The sequence below is a fragment of the Pygocentrus nattereri genome, chromosome 30 (assembly GCF_015220715.1).
Source record: "Pygocentrus nattereri isolate fPygNat1 chromosome 30, fPygNat1.pri, whole genome shotgun sequence".
Taxonomy (NCBI): Eukaryota; Metazoa; Chordata; class Actinopteri; order Characiformes; family Serrasalmidae; genus Pygocentrus; species Pygocentrus nattereri.
Window position 1 is genome coordinate 8248472 of NC_051240.1, and position 13718 is coordinate 8262189.

At 37.1% G+C, this 13718-nt stretch overlaps 1 protein-coding gene across 1 annotated transcript in view; it reads left to right on the forward strand.

The window, feature by feature from the left end:
- Positions 1 to 13718, forward strand: part of ppp1r12c (protein phosphatase 1, regulatory subunit 12C) — a 30580-nt gene that overhangs the window by 11277 nt on the left and 5585 nt on the right. The window contains exons 3-13 of the mRNA XM_017692982.2: positions 385 to 515; positions 1674 to 1792; positions 3168 to 3327; positions 4866 to 5010; positions 8699 to 8773; positions 9999 to 10078; positions 10362 to 10474; positions 10567 to 10634; positions 10855 to 10985; positions 11915 to 12002; positions 12469 to 12583. Of these exons, the coding sequence (XP_017548471.1) occupies positions 385 to 515; positions 1674 to 1792; positions 3168 to 3327; positions 4866 to 5010; positions 8699 to 8773; positions 9999 to 10078; positions 10362 to 10474; positions 10567 to 10634; positions 10855 to 10985; positions 11915 to 12002; positions 12469 to 12583 (1225 nt within the window). The remainder of the gene's footprint in view (positions 1 to 384; positions 516 to 1673; positions 1793 to 3167; positions 3328 to 4865; positions 5011 to 8698; positions 8774 to 9998; positions 10079 to 10361; positions 10475 to 10566; positions 10635 to 10854; positions 10986 to 11914; positions 12003 to 12468; positions 12584 to 13718) is intronic.

Genomic DNA, 13718 nt, shown 5'->3' on the forward strand with positions numbered 1-13718 from the left:
ACAGAAAAGACTTTCCTAATTCATTTCTTTCCAGTGCTGCTCTTGAATACCACCACACTGCATAATTTATTTTAGGATTTTTCAAATTCTAACCTGCACAATTCAACTCACGAAAGCTAGGGCTATGCAATGTGTCACTTGTTAATCTTCACAATTATGGTCTTTGCAACACTGGTATATGTGCTGTGAGCATCCTTACCAATCACAGTTTCCTGAATGAATCGGTGCCTTGATGAATCAGTGTATTTGTATTACTTAACAAGAGTGAATGTGTATGATCAAAATAATGTAGGCCAGTCTTTAACCATGTCACATTATTCACCTATGAACTGAAGTGTTTTAAAATGCACCTGCTTTAATAAGAATGTTATGTGTGTCCCTCAGGCGTGCATCGATGGCAATATGGACGTGGTGTCCTTCCTGCTCTCTCAGGGCGCTAACGTGAACCAGGTGGACAATGAGGGCTGGACCCCGCTACATGTGGCCGCTTCCTGTGGGAACAGGGAAATCACGGAGTATGTACTTCACTTTACATGTTCAAGTATGAAGAGTACGCAGTTTTTTGGAAAAATCCAAAATTTATAAATGCAACTGTGTGTAGCAGCAGTTTTTCGTATAATGTAGTGACCCATTTAATCTATGGATGATTTGTGTTCACAGTGTCATGTCAACATCCGCGAAGCTAAATATAAAGTTTCCGCTGTTTTATTAGTGTGATCGACATTGGTTTATTACATTTAGAAGATTCATGTATTAACTTGATATACATAAATAACAAATTCTTTTTATTCTGGAAATTTTTGCCACTGTATTCATACTAAGAGGCATAAGTTTTGTATATTAGTACAATTAATGTAGTCTTTATTTCTCTTCTTTTAGTGTGAATGTTTCATAACCAAAGCATGAATATGTAATAACTAAGAACGCACTTATACAGAAATTCTGAGCCAATGCCAATAGCCAGTATTTTTTATGTACGTATCTGTTGATGCCAATGAATGCATGTTTAATTAAGGGTATAACAGTTCACATAAATTGGTTCAATATAGAGTAGAGTAGAATATGTATTGAGTTGATGTTTCCGTTTTCAGTTTATTATAGCATTCAGCATTATAAAAAGTGCTGTGCTTCAATGGAAATGCATGAGCTAATATATTAGCCCCAAGCTAATATTGGCTTATGAGTTTATGCTTTTCCTCTCTGTTCTTGATTCTGAGGTAAAGAGGAAGCAGTATTTTCAGAGGAGGGAGGTTCTGCTCTTATAACAGACTTGTTTTATTAATATTTATTACACTTCATTCAAAATAAGCTGTTTTTAAGAGTATTAAAAGTCATTTATTTGCTCCAGATGGTTAAATATGTTTTTGATGCCTGGCCGTATTAAATTCAGAGGCTCAGATTAATATAAAATGTTGTAATATTGAAATAAAATGTAAAAACAGGGACTTAATAGATCTGGATTTTCAGTAAATACTGCTTTTATTTGAAAAAGGGTTGCAAATGCTGTACATCATCAAATATTTTTTTTATCGGTCAGACCTAAATATTAAGTTATCCACCAATTCTGATATGAATCGGACCACATGCATTCCTAGTACCAAGAGACAGACTGGAATAGTATGCATAGCCACTGTTTTATTTTTAACTGCATGTATATGTGTATTGTGCATTAGGTACTTGCTGAAGCAGGGAGCATCTTTGTGCTTAGTGAACTGTGATGGTGACTCTCCATTAGACATCGCTGAGGATGAGGCCATGGAGGCACTACTACAGGAACACACTCAAAAACAGGGTGAGTCATCGCTCAGAGAGAGAGAGAGAGAAAGAGAGAGAGAGACATAGAAATAGACACAGAAAGACAAAGAGCAAGACAGAAAGACAGAGAAGTTTATTATTTATCTCAGTAAAATGTCTCCCACTCACGCTGCCATGCAGAGGAATAAATGGGTGATGTGATGCAACACAACAGCCCAGCTGTCACTCCTCCAGGATTTCTCTAGTCACGTGCTTGTTAGTCATTTAGGAGGAAGAATGAGTGCAGTGGACATTTTTATGCAACTGTTTGCAACACCCAGCTCTCAAACCTGTTCACCCCTGCTTAGGTACATATAAATGCTCATCACTAAAAAAGTTACATAATATGTGATGAAGCAACAGAAATTACATTTAGAAACAGGATTAGTGATTTCTTTGGATTTTTTCCTGTTTTTTCTAAACTGCAAGTCTGTTATTCCATCGTAAAGTTTATTATTCAGTAAATAATATGAAACTAATGTCTGTGGATAATAGAAAATCACTTTTTCTTTTCCCTAATCAGTCTTGAAACTTAGGGCGATCCTGATACAGATGTGCTGTATTGTAGAACCGTCACTATTGAGTGCATTACTAACCAGTAATCTACTGATAATTTTGTGAATGAATCCAGTATTTTTAAGTAAGTCAAACAAAAAAACTGCTGAACAGTGACATACTACATGGAGCCTTACAAAGAGTCCAAAATACTGTACTGAAAAATATATGAAGGAAGCCAAGGAAAGCATTGTGGTAAAAATGCATTGAAATGTGAGTGCCCATCAGGCTTTGTTTCTTACTTTAAGAGAGACCCGTAGGCTGAAGTATAAACTGGTTATTTGCAGGTATGCTTTCTAAGCAAAAGTGTGAGAAATTCAGAGAAATCTTTAATGCTTCTATGGGGATTTCAGTTTAGCTTTAGCATCAAGCTAATGGTGGTGTTGCATTGTAAAGATTTAAGTGGCATATCTCACTATGTTTCTGTTTTGCAGTGAATCGGTCCTAATATGTCATAATATTATATATAGTTCTTAACTATAAAGCTACAAAGCTTTAAAATATATTGGGTTTAATTGATGCCCTTCACTTAAGATGAGCATCTAAAAGTAGCCATCATGCTGAAACTACTTAATAGCTCTAAAAGCCCCACCAGAAGAACCATACAGCTAACAACATCACACAGTGTGAGTAAGAGTTGTTTTACGACAGATCTGTTACAGGATTTGATTTGATTCATGCCTTTGTTTCCTCCATTATTGAGCTTTTTCTACTGATATGCCACTTTCTGCTAATATGCATGTTGTGTGAAGAGATTAAGAGGTAAAATGAGTGACTCACCTTCAGATTCATTGTGTAATTCCTTGTGTGATGTCCAGGTGTGGACCTGGAGGCAGCTAAGCGGTTAGAAGAGGAGCTGATTATGCGTGACGCTCGCAGTTGGCTCACCGATGGCCTTCCCGCCGATCTACAGCACCCCAGGACTGGAGCTACACCCCTACATGTTGCTGCCGCCAAGGGCTACCTGGAGGCCATCAAGTAATGTGGCTTAAAGAGTGCTAGCATGACTAACCATTGAGGGTGTGAATGTCTTGTGTAATTATGATTCATTAGGAGACAAACTGGTACATAGAATCTCAAAATATATCTGATTTTATTAGATCGCAGTTTTTTCAGTTAGATTACATTGACTATGTACACAGTAGTAGAATATAGAAAATAAAACAATATACTTTTTGTTCTTATTTACAGTCATATATTTAGGTGCTTTACTAAGTGAAAATATGATGATGTTACAATAATAATAATAAAAATCAACAGAGAAGACACTTCTTCACATTTGCAGGCTTGATTCCTGTTTATTAGCTGAATTTAACATTTTGAGGGGAAAAATAAATGCTATGGCACATTTTATATGTTATGCTTTATTTTATTCCAATTTGTTGAATTCCAGTATGTTGAAATAAACAGTAATTGTGCATTAAAATGTGCAGAAAATTACACTCTTAAGTTTAAACCTTGTAGAGAAAGTGTTAACAAATTTTCAATTAGAATATAACTGTATTGTCAAAAAAACCTGGGAATGTCTATATTTATGTAGGAATTTGCTTTAGTGAACTTTAGTCTAATCAACTATTGAATTCTAACCTTTCAAAATCAGTGGCGACAGTGCACCTTCAGACTGATGCATTTTTACTTCTCTACTAACCCTGACAGCAGACACCTGTTAGCGTCATCCCATTCGTGCAACGCCACCTGCTCCCTAGCAGCATTCTTTCATTACTAGCAACATTAGTGTTCAAAGTTATCCCCCAATACAGTCTGGCTTATTCAGCTGCCATTAATCTATTAGATCTGTCTTGGGTGGGGTGCTCTCTGAACGGCCTGGGCAGCACGTGCTAGGACAGCTCTCTGATCTCTCTAAGAATAGCTGCTGTTTATTTCCTGTCTCCTGTGAGAGACTTCCTGTGGAAATGGCCACATTCCTCTAATGAGCCCTTCTGCTGCTTTTGCTGGTCCAGGATCAGTGTTCTGCTGCACTGCATTGTAAGCTCAGCCTCTGATTAAGGGAGTTAAGCAGATCTGGGATCAGTGGGCAGAGAACAAGGGCAGCATGACTGTCTTTTCATTCTTATATGTTATTAGTAGACTGTATACAGCCACCATATGGAGAAATCTATTATGTAGTAGCTAATAGACTACAGAATACATAATGCAATAGCATGGAATAATATAATATCACTAGTGCAGGGCAGTTCATCGTCCATACCCATGAACTGATATTTACACACTGTTTTCAGTGATAATTTTAGCACAATATTTATACATACAGTGCTGCATATTAAATATTGTATTAGTGATGTAATGTCCATGAGATAGCAGTATTTATTTGTATGTGAATGTTAAGCAATTTAATTGAAATTGTGCACTCAAATTTGCCGAAAAAATACATTAAAATGATTAATACGCTAGAATTTAACAATTTTACAATTTATGTTTAGCTGTAATGTGATGTTTAAAGATTTTTTTCACTCTCCCACTCAGCACCATCTTTCTGTTTTCTCTCTCTGGGTCAGGTTGCTGTGTCAGTGTGGGCTAGATGTATCTGCTAAAGACTGGGACGGGTGGACTCCACTTCACGCTGCATCACACTGGGGCCAGAGAGAGGCCTGCAGCATCCTTGCAGAACAACTCTGTGACATGGAGGCCCACAGCAACGGGGTGAGCAAGAGAGAGAACTAGAGAGTGAGGAGCTGTACAGAAAGAGAATTATATATAATTCAATAAATATAATACAAAATAATTATACTATTAGAGTTGCATATATAATGATAATACGTTATTAATTATTAAAAAATTATACCACAGTTAAAAAAAAAAAAAGTCCAGTTTTCTTTCATGTCTGAATGGGTAAATAAACACATTTTACCTGTGGACACGGAGAAAAACTCAGTGCTGTCTAAGAGCTACAAACATCACATAACAGGTTTGGTTTTGGCTTTCTGTCACTCTAACACCTGTCATTCCATTTCACACAAATTAGTTCTTATTATCTACAGTTGTTTCAGCAGTGTGGCACTGTTTAGGTTTGTAGCCTATCAATTATTCTAACATTGGGTTGGCAGATCAAGCTACAGATCCAAACACCTCAGAACAGGTTTTGCCTTTATGTCTATTCAATGCCAGTGGCTTGACTTCCCTCAGATTTAAATCATTTTGATCTAAAATTTTATCAAGCTTTATTATGTTTTATTTAGCCAGAAACAAACTCCATAGCTGTTATCATGTTAGTTAAGCTAATGTTCTCCTAATTAGCAGCACTGTTTAACATTTATCGAATATTTATTGTTATAGATGGTCTGACATTTATTAAATAATGGCCTGAAAATCAAGTACCGCATTCTGTTAATTGATGACCATCAGCAAACTAAACTTTTAAATTTTGATTATTTTAAAATAATGTGGAATAAGGCAACATAACCCCACCCAGATACTATCATGTAATATTTGGAGACGGTTTGAGGTAATGAAGCAAAGGGATAGTGACCAATCAAAAGAATCTGTTGCCATGTTAATCATTTTTGTAACCTGTACAATATAGACTTGCACATTAAATTGTCACCAAAATATACAGATTTTATTCAATATTTTTAAAACAGCAGCAAGTTAAATGATAAGTAGTACGGTGCATAGTGTACTGTAAATTTGCAATGAGTTTCACAACTTACTTGCATTGAAATAGTAGGCACTCTGGATGTTAAGTTTATTTAAACTTTATTTTCTGTGTTATAAAGCTTTGTTGTTATGGTGTAAGACTAGACCAACTGAATAATGGGGAGAAAAATCATTTATCTAAATGGATAGAAAAAGAGCAAGAAATTGAAGGCAGAGAAGTGAGGTGAGGCATTCAGACTAGACAGACATGGACAGTGCAAAAGTCAGAGACATCTTTCAGTTTTTCATTTTCAGAAGATATTTTTGAGTAGATTAGACATAAGACTTATGAAAGAGAAAATAAGAAAAAAACAAACAAGCCAAAAAAAAAAAAACAGGTGTTTCTAAAACTGGACTTCATGAACTGATAAAAAGCTACAGAGAAAACGAAACTCCTAACAACCATCTGCAAGACCTGGTAGACCAACAAAACTGTCCCCATTTAGATAAACAGCACTTAATAACCTTTTATCTTAGAGAGAAAGGGGAAAATTCAGCTGCTTCAGATCTGAAAAAGTCCACTGTAAAAAGACAATTCAGCGCTATGGGTCAGAAAGGATGTACAGCTGTTCAAGAAGCCTCACTTCAAAAAAAAGAGACACATCAAATAAAGAAGTTGCTGGTGTTCTCAGAACAATGGAGTATCCAACAAAGAGTCGAGACCTCAACATCACTGAACGTCTTTGAGTTTGCTTGGATTGTGAGCAGCAGAAAATGCAAAACCAATTTGTGAGCGTAGAACAATATCTCTGCAGATTTCTTTGAAAACTGAAAGCAAGTTTTATGAAAAGAATTGGACCACTAATAAAGACAAAATGCTGATTTATTTTAATTAATATTAAATAAATGTTTGGTGTAGTTAATGGCCATTTTGACTGTAATGTAAATAAATGAAAGGGTGGTCTCTAACTTTTGTACAGTACTGTAGAAGGAGAAGAATGAAGAGGAAGAAACGAAAGGGCAGACTGAAGGAGGAGTGAAAACTCCAACATGTTTTTCTAAGCCAGTAAAGTTATCTGTACAGAGTTCACTATACGTGAAGCTAATATTATTCAGCTCTGCTAAAGCAGGTTGAGTGGGTTTGGAGCACAGCACCTTGTGCAAGTGAGCAGCAGTAGAGCGGATGTGTGTAGGTGCCCTTCTATACCAAAGAGTTCACCACACTTAGGCTAATGCAGACTACACTTGCAGACACACATGCACAGAGCTTCTCTTTGTGATGAGTAACCACATGAGTGGGAACTGGGAGCGAGGTATATGTGTACCCTAATTGTGTAGAAAATAGTGCACTTGTGCAGAGATTTGCACAAGAGTATGAGAGTGTAATTACCCATCTTTGCCACAGCTGTTGGGATGCATCCATTTACATCTTTAAGATACATTCTTGTACATCTTTAAGGGCCCATATTTTGGAAAATCGAATTTCCTTTGCTTTTTTGGGAGGTGTTTGAGATCGTGTGTAAACATTCATTAAAGTCCTATAGTCCTACAGTCCATATATGTAAACTAAGCAGCCCCTGTTTCTTTAGTGTACTGCATACAGCTCCATCCATTCGTGCTGAAGTTAAAAGGAGTGGTAAGGCACAATACGGGGTCATTTACATATATCAGTCTTAAAGGCACATTACCAAAAGCATCCAGTAATTTTAAGGCATAAAGAGAGGTTAGGAAAGGACCATGTAAAAATTTATTATGACCCTTATTTGTAAGTACAACCACTACACTTTATAAGTGGACCTTGGAGAGAAAAAATAAAATACAATAATAAAAAAAATTAAAAAAAAACATTTCTTTCTGTCATAAAGCTTTGTTGTAATGGTATAGACGTACACTAATTGAATAAATGAAGAGAAAAAAGCAGGAGAATAGTATTATTAATATTTAACATTCTCAGATATTTTACTTTTTCTAACTTCTCCTTATCCCATAGAATTAAACCGAATAGTTATTGTTACTGTGCCTTTAAGACCGATATATATATATATATATATATATATATATATATATATATATATATATATATATATATATTTAAAAATATGAATGATCTCAGTTGTGATTAAGTAGTCATTCAAAAAGCAGCCCAGACTTAAATGTGAATGGGCACAGCTGAAGTTTTGCAGGTTTAATGAGCTAATTGATGTAAATGTGTTCATATTTGTCACATCACAACCACAATCATTTCAAAATGGGCTGTTTTTGCAGTATGGACTGGGGAGGGAAACATACTTTTTAAAACTTTATTAAGATTTATTAAGAATTTTAAAGTTACTTTTTTATTTTAGTTACTTAGTTTAGTTTTAGTTACTTTAGTTAGTTTAAAAAGAGAAACTCAGAACACATGGACAGCTGATTCTGAATCAAACTGTTACTTTCAGTCTTGTTGTATGTGGGTTGTTAACTATGCCCACAGTTCAAATCCTAGACAGGTTTACACTGTCATATTGTCAGTGTGCAGGACAGATGCTGCAAATTTTGTCTGTCAGGATGTGTTTAAACTCCATCACCTGTCACACCAGTCTCATAATATGAGAAAATTACCTGATGTAATCATCAATTGAGTCACTTTCTGTATGCAGTTGGGATTAGTTCCCTTAGAAGTCTGTTTAATTATCCTGTATGGATTATTGTACTGAATGTGATAGCAGTCACTTTTGGTTATTGTCAACTCTAAGTATGTGTATGTATGTTGTAGGGTCAGACTCCATTTGATGTGGCTGATGAAAGTCTGGTTGCCTTACTGGAGGAGTTACTTCTGAGACAAGCTAACGTAAGACTGCACACACGCACACACGCACACACACACACACACACACACACACACACACACACACACACCAGCAACATCGCTCAAATCTAAACAAATAAACAAGACACCCAGAAAAAGAAAACAAAAACAGGATTTCATTATGTACATCATGCAAAACAATTCATGTTGCTTTGCTACTAAAGTATTAGCTGGTGATGCCCCACAAAGAAAATTCCTGGCCAAAAGTAAATGTACTAAAATGATTGTGTTATGTAGGTTACAGCAGTAGTTCTTTAACATTTTTAGTGTAAGTCCACCTTTGTTTATAGTGAGTTGCACTTTGGTCCTATATGACAACTTTCACGTAAGTATGTGGACCACGTTTTACCAGGACCATTTTACTGGCTTTCTCAGCAGCTATCAGTAGTTTGCTTGTATAAGGCTTGAACCCTACAGATAACTTGCTAAGTGGGCATGGTATGGCTGTAAATTGTGAGTAGTTGGCACATATTTCATTTTATTGAAGGTAAATAACATTTATAACTTTTAAACAAGTACCACTTTTAGATCTGGTCAAAGTAAATTTACTAAACTGAACAAAATTAAAACTTACCAAGAAAACAAACAACTTCCTTTTTTTGCGGCCCCTTTAGCACTCCACTCCCCTACAGCTCCTAGTTTGAAAACCACAGGGCTACAGTAAAAGTGTGATGAAATAAAACGTACTTGAGGAAACAGTTGGTCATTCAAGGCATCAACTTCCTTTATTGTTTAGCTATAATTTACGTTTTTGCTCTGTTGCTTGTGAATTTTTCATTTCAAAAACTGAGGATACTGATTGCGTCAGCGCACTCGCAGGGACTTTCCTTTCTGCTTGTGCTGTTTTGTTGTATTCTGCATATTAAGCAGGATGTCATGTTTTTTTAAGTGGTAGTGAAGTTCTTAAGCATTTGAACCCCTCATAATACGTAGAATGAACATTTGATTATAAATCATTTGTCTAAAGTCCCTCACAGAAACCCCAAATTACCTCCATATAGCTGACATTTTCACTATTTTTCTGCTGCCCAAACTGTTTGCATGATTTGTATTGACCAAAGGAAACAAATCCCTGTTTCTTAATTTCATTACCATTGAACCAAAGATATTGATTTCCTGTCTGCTGGTGGAATAGCCACTAGGGGGTGTTAGTCATTATTAGCATTTTGCATGTGTGTATTGTGAGTTCTTTGTTGTTGCTTTACAGTGGCGAACTGAACAGGCCATTAACGATAAACAGAATGCACAAGCAGCTGGTAACGGCAATGCTGCAAACAAAAGACGCAGGTAAGAAATTGGCGTCAGGCTATATTTTCTATTTACGTATGTCTGTGTATGCTTCTTTTGTGGTCTTTGTGCAGGTTCTGTTTGATAACTGATGGTACAGCTTTCATTTCATACTGTTTGTCTCTCTCTCTTTCTTTCTCTCTACTGTCATACTTGTTCAGAAATGTATTTAATGTATTATTAGAAAGAAATTAAATATTACAGTGTATTGTAGTTAGATGTGATGTTTCTGTACCATGCAATAAAAAATCCTCATGAATTTGGCTCGCTCTGTGCCTCTCAGGAGTTCAGTGTGTAGGATGAGCAGCCGAGAAAAGATGAGTGTACAGGATCAGTCGAAGGAGAGGGGGGTTTCTGGAGGGCTGGAGTTGAGCGAGGAGAGAGAGAGCAGTCCTGGTAAAGCTCTCTCGCCCACACAGTTGTGCATTAGCATACTATAATTGTCCATAAGTGTTTTTAATGTATTGCCCTCTTTGTCTTTGCTGTAGAGAGTTCCACAGTGTCAAGTCCAGATACAGAAAGTGTCACTACCTCTACAGTCAGCCCTGCTGACAAGGTCAGATACCACATTCACTGCATTATGTGTGAAAATGTTTTAAAGTGAATACCAAAGCTTACATTTCCTGTTTGCACATGCGAGACTGTAACATTGCTACAGCATCTGTCCTTTTTTTTCAAGGTTGTGAGGTTTTCTCAACTTAAGTGCAATTGTTGACACTATGCAACAGTCACAGTCTTCCTAATGTTCTGTGTGTATGTGTCTTCATCCCCTGCAGACTCCTGAAGAGAAAGAAGCGGAGGAGAAAGAGCAGGAGCGAGAGAGCCGCACTGCACGCGTTCCTCCCACTCTGCAGAGACGCGACTCGGCCGGGGAAAGCCCCAGCAGTGCCTCTGGTGATGGAAGGAAGTAAGAGCGCCCCCTACAGCTCAGCAGCTGTTAACATAGCTTCTTATAGCAGGAAATTAACCTGAGCGGGACTTGAACTCACATTGCTTTGTCACATCCTGGTGGTAAAACTTTAATTTTAACACACACTGCAGCTTTTATAATCACCTTTCAAATTTTCTGTGCCATTCAGTTGCTGAGATGTAAACAAAGTCATTCAGAGTGGTCTTAATTAAGTTTATTAAGTGATACTTTTTTGATCCCACACCTGGGGAAATTCCACCTCCGCATTTAACCCATCCGTGAAGTGAAACACCACATATACACTAGTGAACACACACACTAGGGGGCAGTGAGCACACTTGCCCGGAGCGGTGGGCAGCCCTATCCACGGCGCCTGGGGAGCAGTTGGGGGTTAGGTGTCTTGCTCAAGGACACCTCAGTCATGAACTGTCGGCCCTGGGGATCGAACTGGCAACCTTCCAGTCACAGGGCCAGCTCCCTAACCTCCAGCCCACGACTGCCCCGCTAGACGGCGCTAAACGGGTTTGAATTGTAGTTAATTGTAGGAAAACTTAACAACTGATTGCTTTACAATGGTGGTGATAGAAACCAGCGGTTGTGATATCTACAACACAAATATAGCCATTTAATTTACCTCTATAACTACCAGTGAACCTACATATATCTTCTGAGTAGTTAAATGTAATGCTGATGATGGTAAAATAGTGGTAATAAAATGTTTCCTTTGATATTATTTTTCCTATTATTTACACCTTGCGTGTAATTCCCCATCACCGGATTTACAAACGCATTTTAACCCTAAATCTTTTCAAAATGATCACAAAACATAAAAAATCTGTGGAAGTCCCCTCTAACTAAGAGAAAAATGAGTTTCCCAGTCTAATTTCTGTCTCTCTCTCACTCTCTCTATCTATCTTTCTCTCCAGGTTCCAGGCTCCAGTTAGAGATGAGGAGTCAGAATCTCAGAGAAAAGCTCGCTCTCGTCTCATGCGTCAATCACGACGGTCCACTCAAGTAAGCGCACACCTCTCCTGTTTAAATTGTGCTCTTGCTCTACAGCTCTGTGTTGTTGTGCAGTACCTAGTGATGTATGTGTATTCGAGTCGCATGTTGACTGATTCACGACTTGACTCAGAGTAAAGACTTCAGAAAGTTCAGTCTGAGAAAAAAAACAGAGGAAACCAATTAAATATGGGTCACCAACCTTAATGTGATAACTTCCTGAAATATTTGGTGTCCAGCCTTATATGTGTGACCTTATATTTGCCTGTCAGTTTTGCTGCACTATATATATATATATATATATATATATATATATATATTTTAAAGCTTCTTATGATTATGCAGATTTGTTGTGACAGTAGTCATTACTGCTTGTCTAATAAGTCTAATAAGTTTTTGTCTTGGTTAGAAAAAATGAACCAGTTGTGAGATGTGCTGGGCATTGTTAGTCTCATTGTTCTGGTATTTTGATTGACAGGGTGTGACCCTGACTGACCTTAAGGAGGCTGAGCGAACTGTGAGCAGGAACACTGAGCCTCAGAGCAATCTTCAGCCTGTGAGCCCTGTTGTCACGTTAACGCCGGCAGAGAGAGGTAATGAAATATACAAATTAAATCAGCTATGAATATGCACAGCTTTCATTGAAAACACATTTTTGTGCAAGGCTCCAGTCCTGGAAGTCACTTGACTTTGTCACCTGGATGACAAAGCGTATTCTACAAACCTCTCGTAACAAATTTTGCAAAGGGGACAAGGAGCAAGTATCATTCTTTTACCCAGACTATGTGAACATTAGCAAGTGCCTAGAACACCACAGACAGCAAGCAAAGTGACACAGCATCATGTTTCTTCACTGCAGTCATGATGAGGCACTTGCCATTTGTTTCTTAGCATCTTTAAACAAACATCAGTGACAGTAATGTGAAGAATAGTGCCAGTGCCAGTGAATATTTATTTATGAGTTAAATATTTTTAAATAGCAAATGCAAGCAAAACTGTCCTATAATGGCAGAAAACATTCCGCCATCTATAGGCAGCCTCAAAATGACTTGAAGTGCATTGGGATTGTAGGAACTTGAATGGACACCAGAATTTGAAGTCATCTGTGAAAATGAATGTCAGTTTGTTTTATATGCAGATACAGATTGAAACTGAATAAGCCATTCAGCTGTCAGAGCTGCAGTTTCAGACGCCTGTGCAGACTAGCTGTGGCTTTGCGCTTAAATAGAAAGACTGCTATTTTTGTTGCAAGGTCTTGCCAGTGGAAACTGAAAGCTTTAAAGCGTGGTGCAGTTTTTAACAGTCCTATCATGTAATAATCACAAAAATCATGTTTAATTAGCTCATCAGTTTCAACAATGTAGTGTAAAAATGTGCATCCATGAAATGTTCAGCATTCCCTGTTAAATGCAGAAAAGCTTTTGTTTCTTCATAAATGCTCATAGTTGCTTGATTATATAATTGCACTGAGCTTCTGTAATGATAAATATCTTTTAAAAAATGATGTAGGTAAATTTCAGAATATACCATTCTCTTCCCAGTCTGTGCAATCCATGTATATAAATTAGCTGCAAAAACATTTCTTGTTTACTGTTCTTGTGATATCATGAAAACAAACACATTTATATACATAAACCTAATCAGCATTAAGCAGTTTAGCTTCTCCTTTTGACATTCACATTTTAAGGAATGTTACAGCGCAAATGTCTTTTTGAATGAGGCATAATA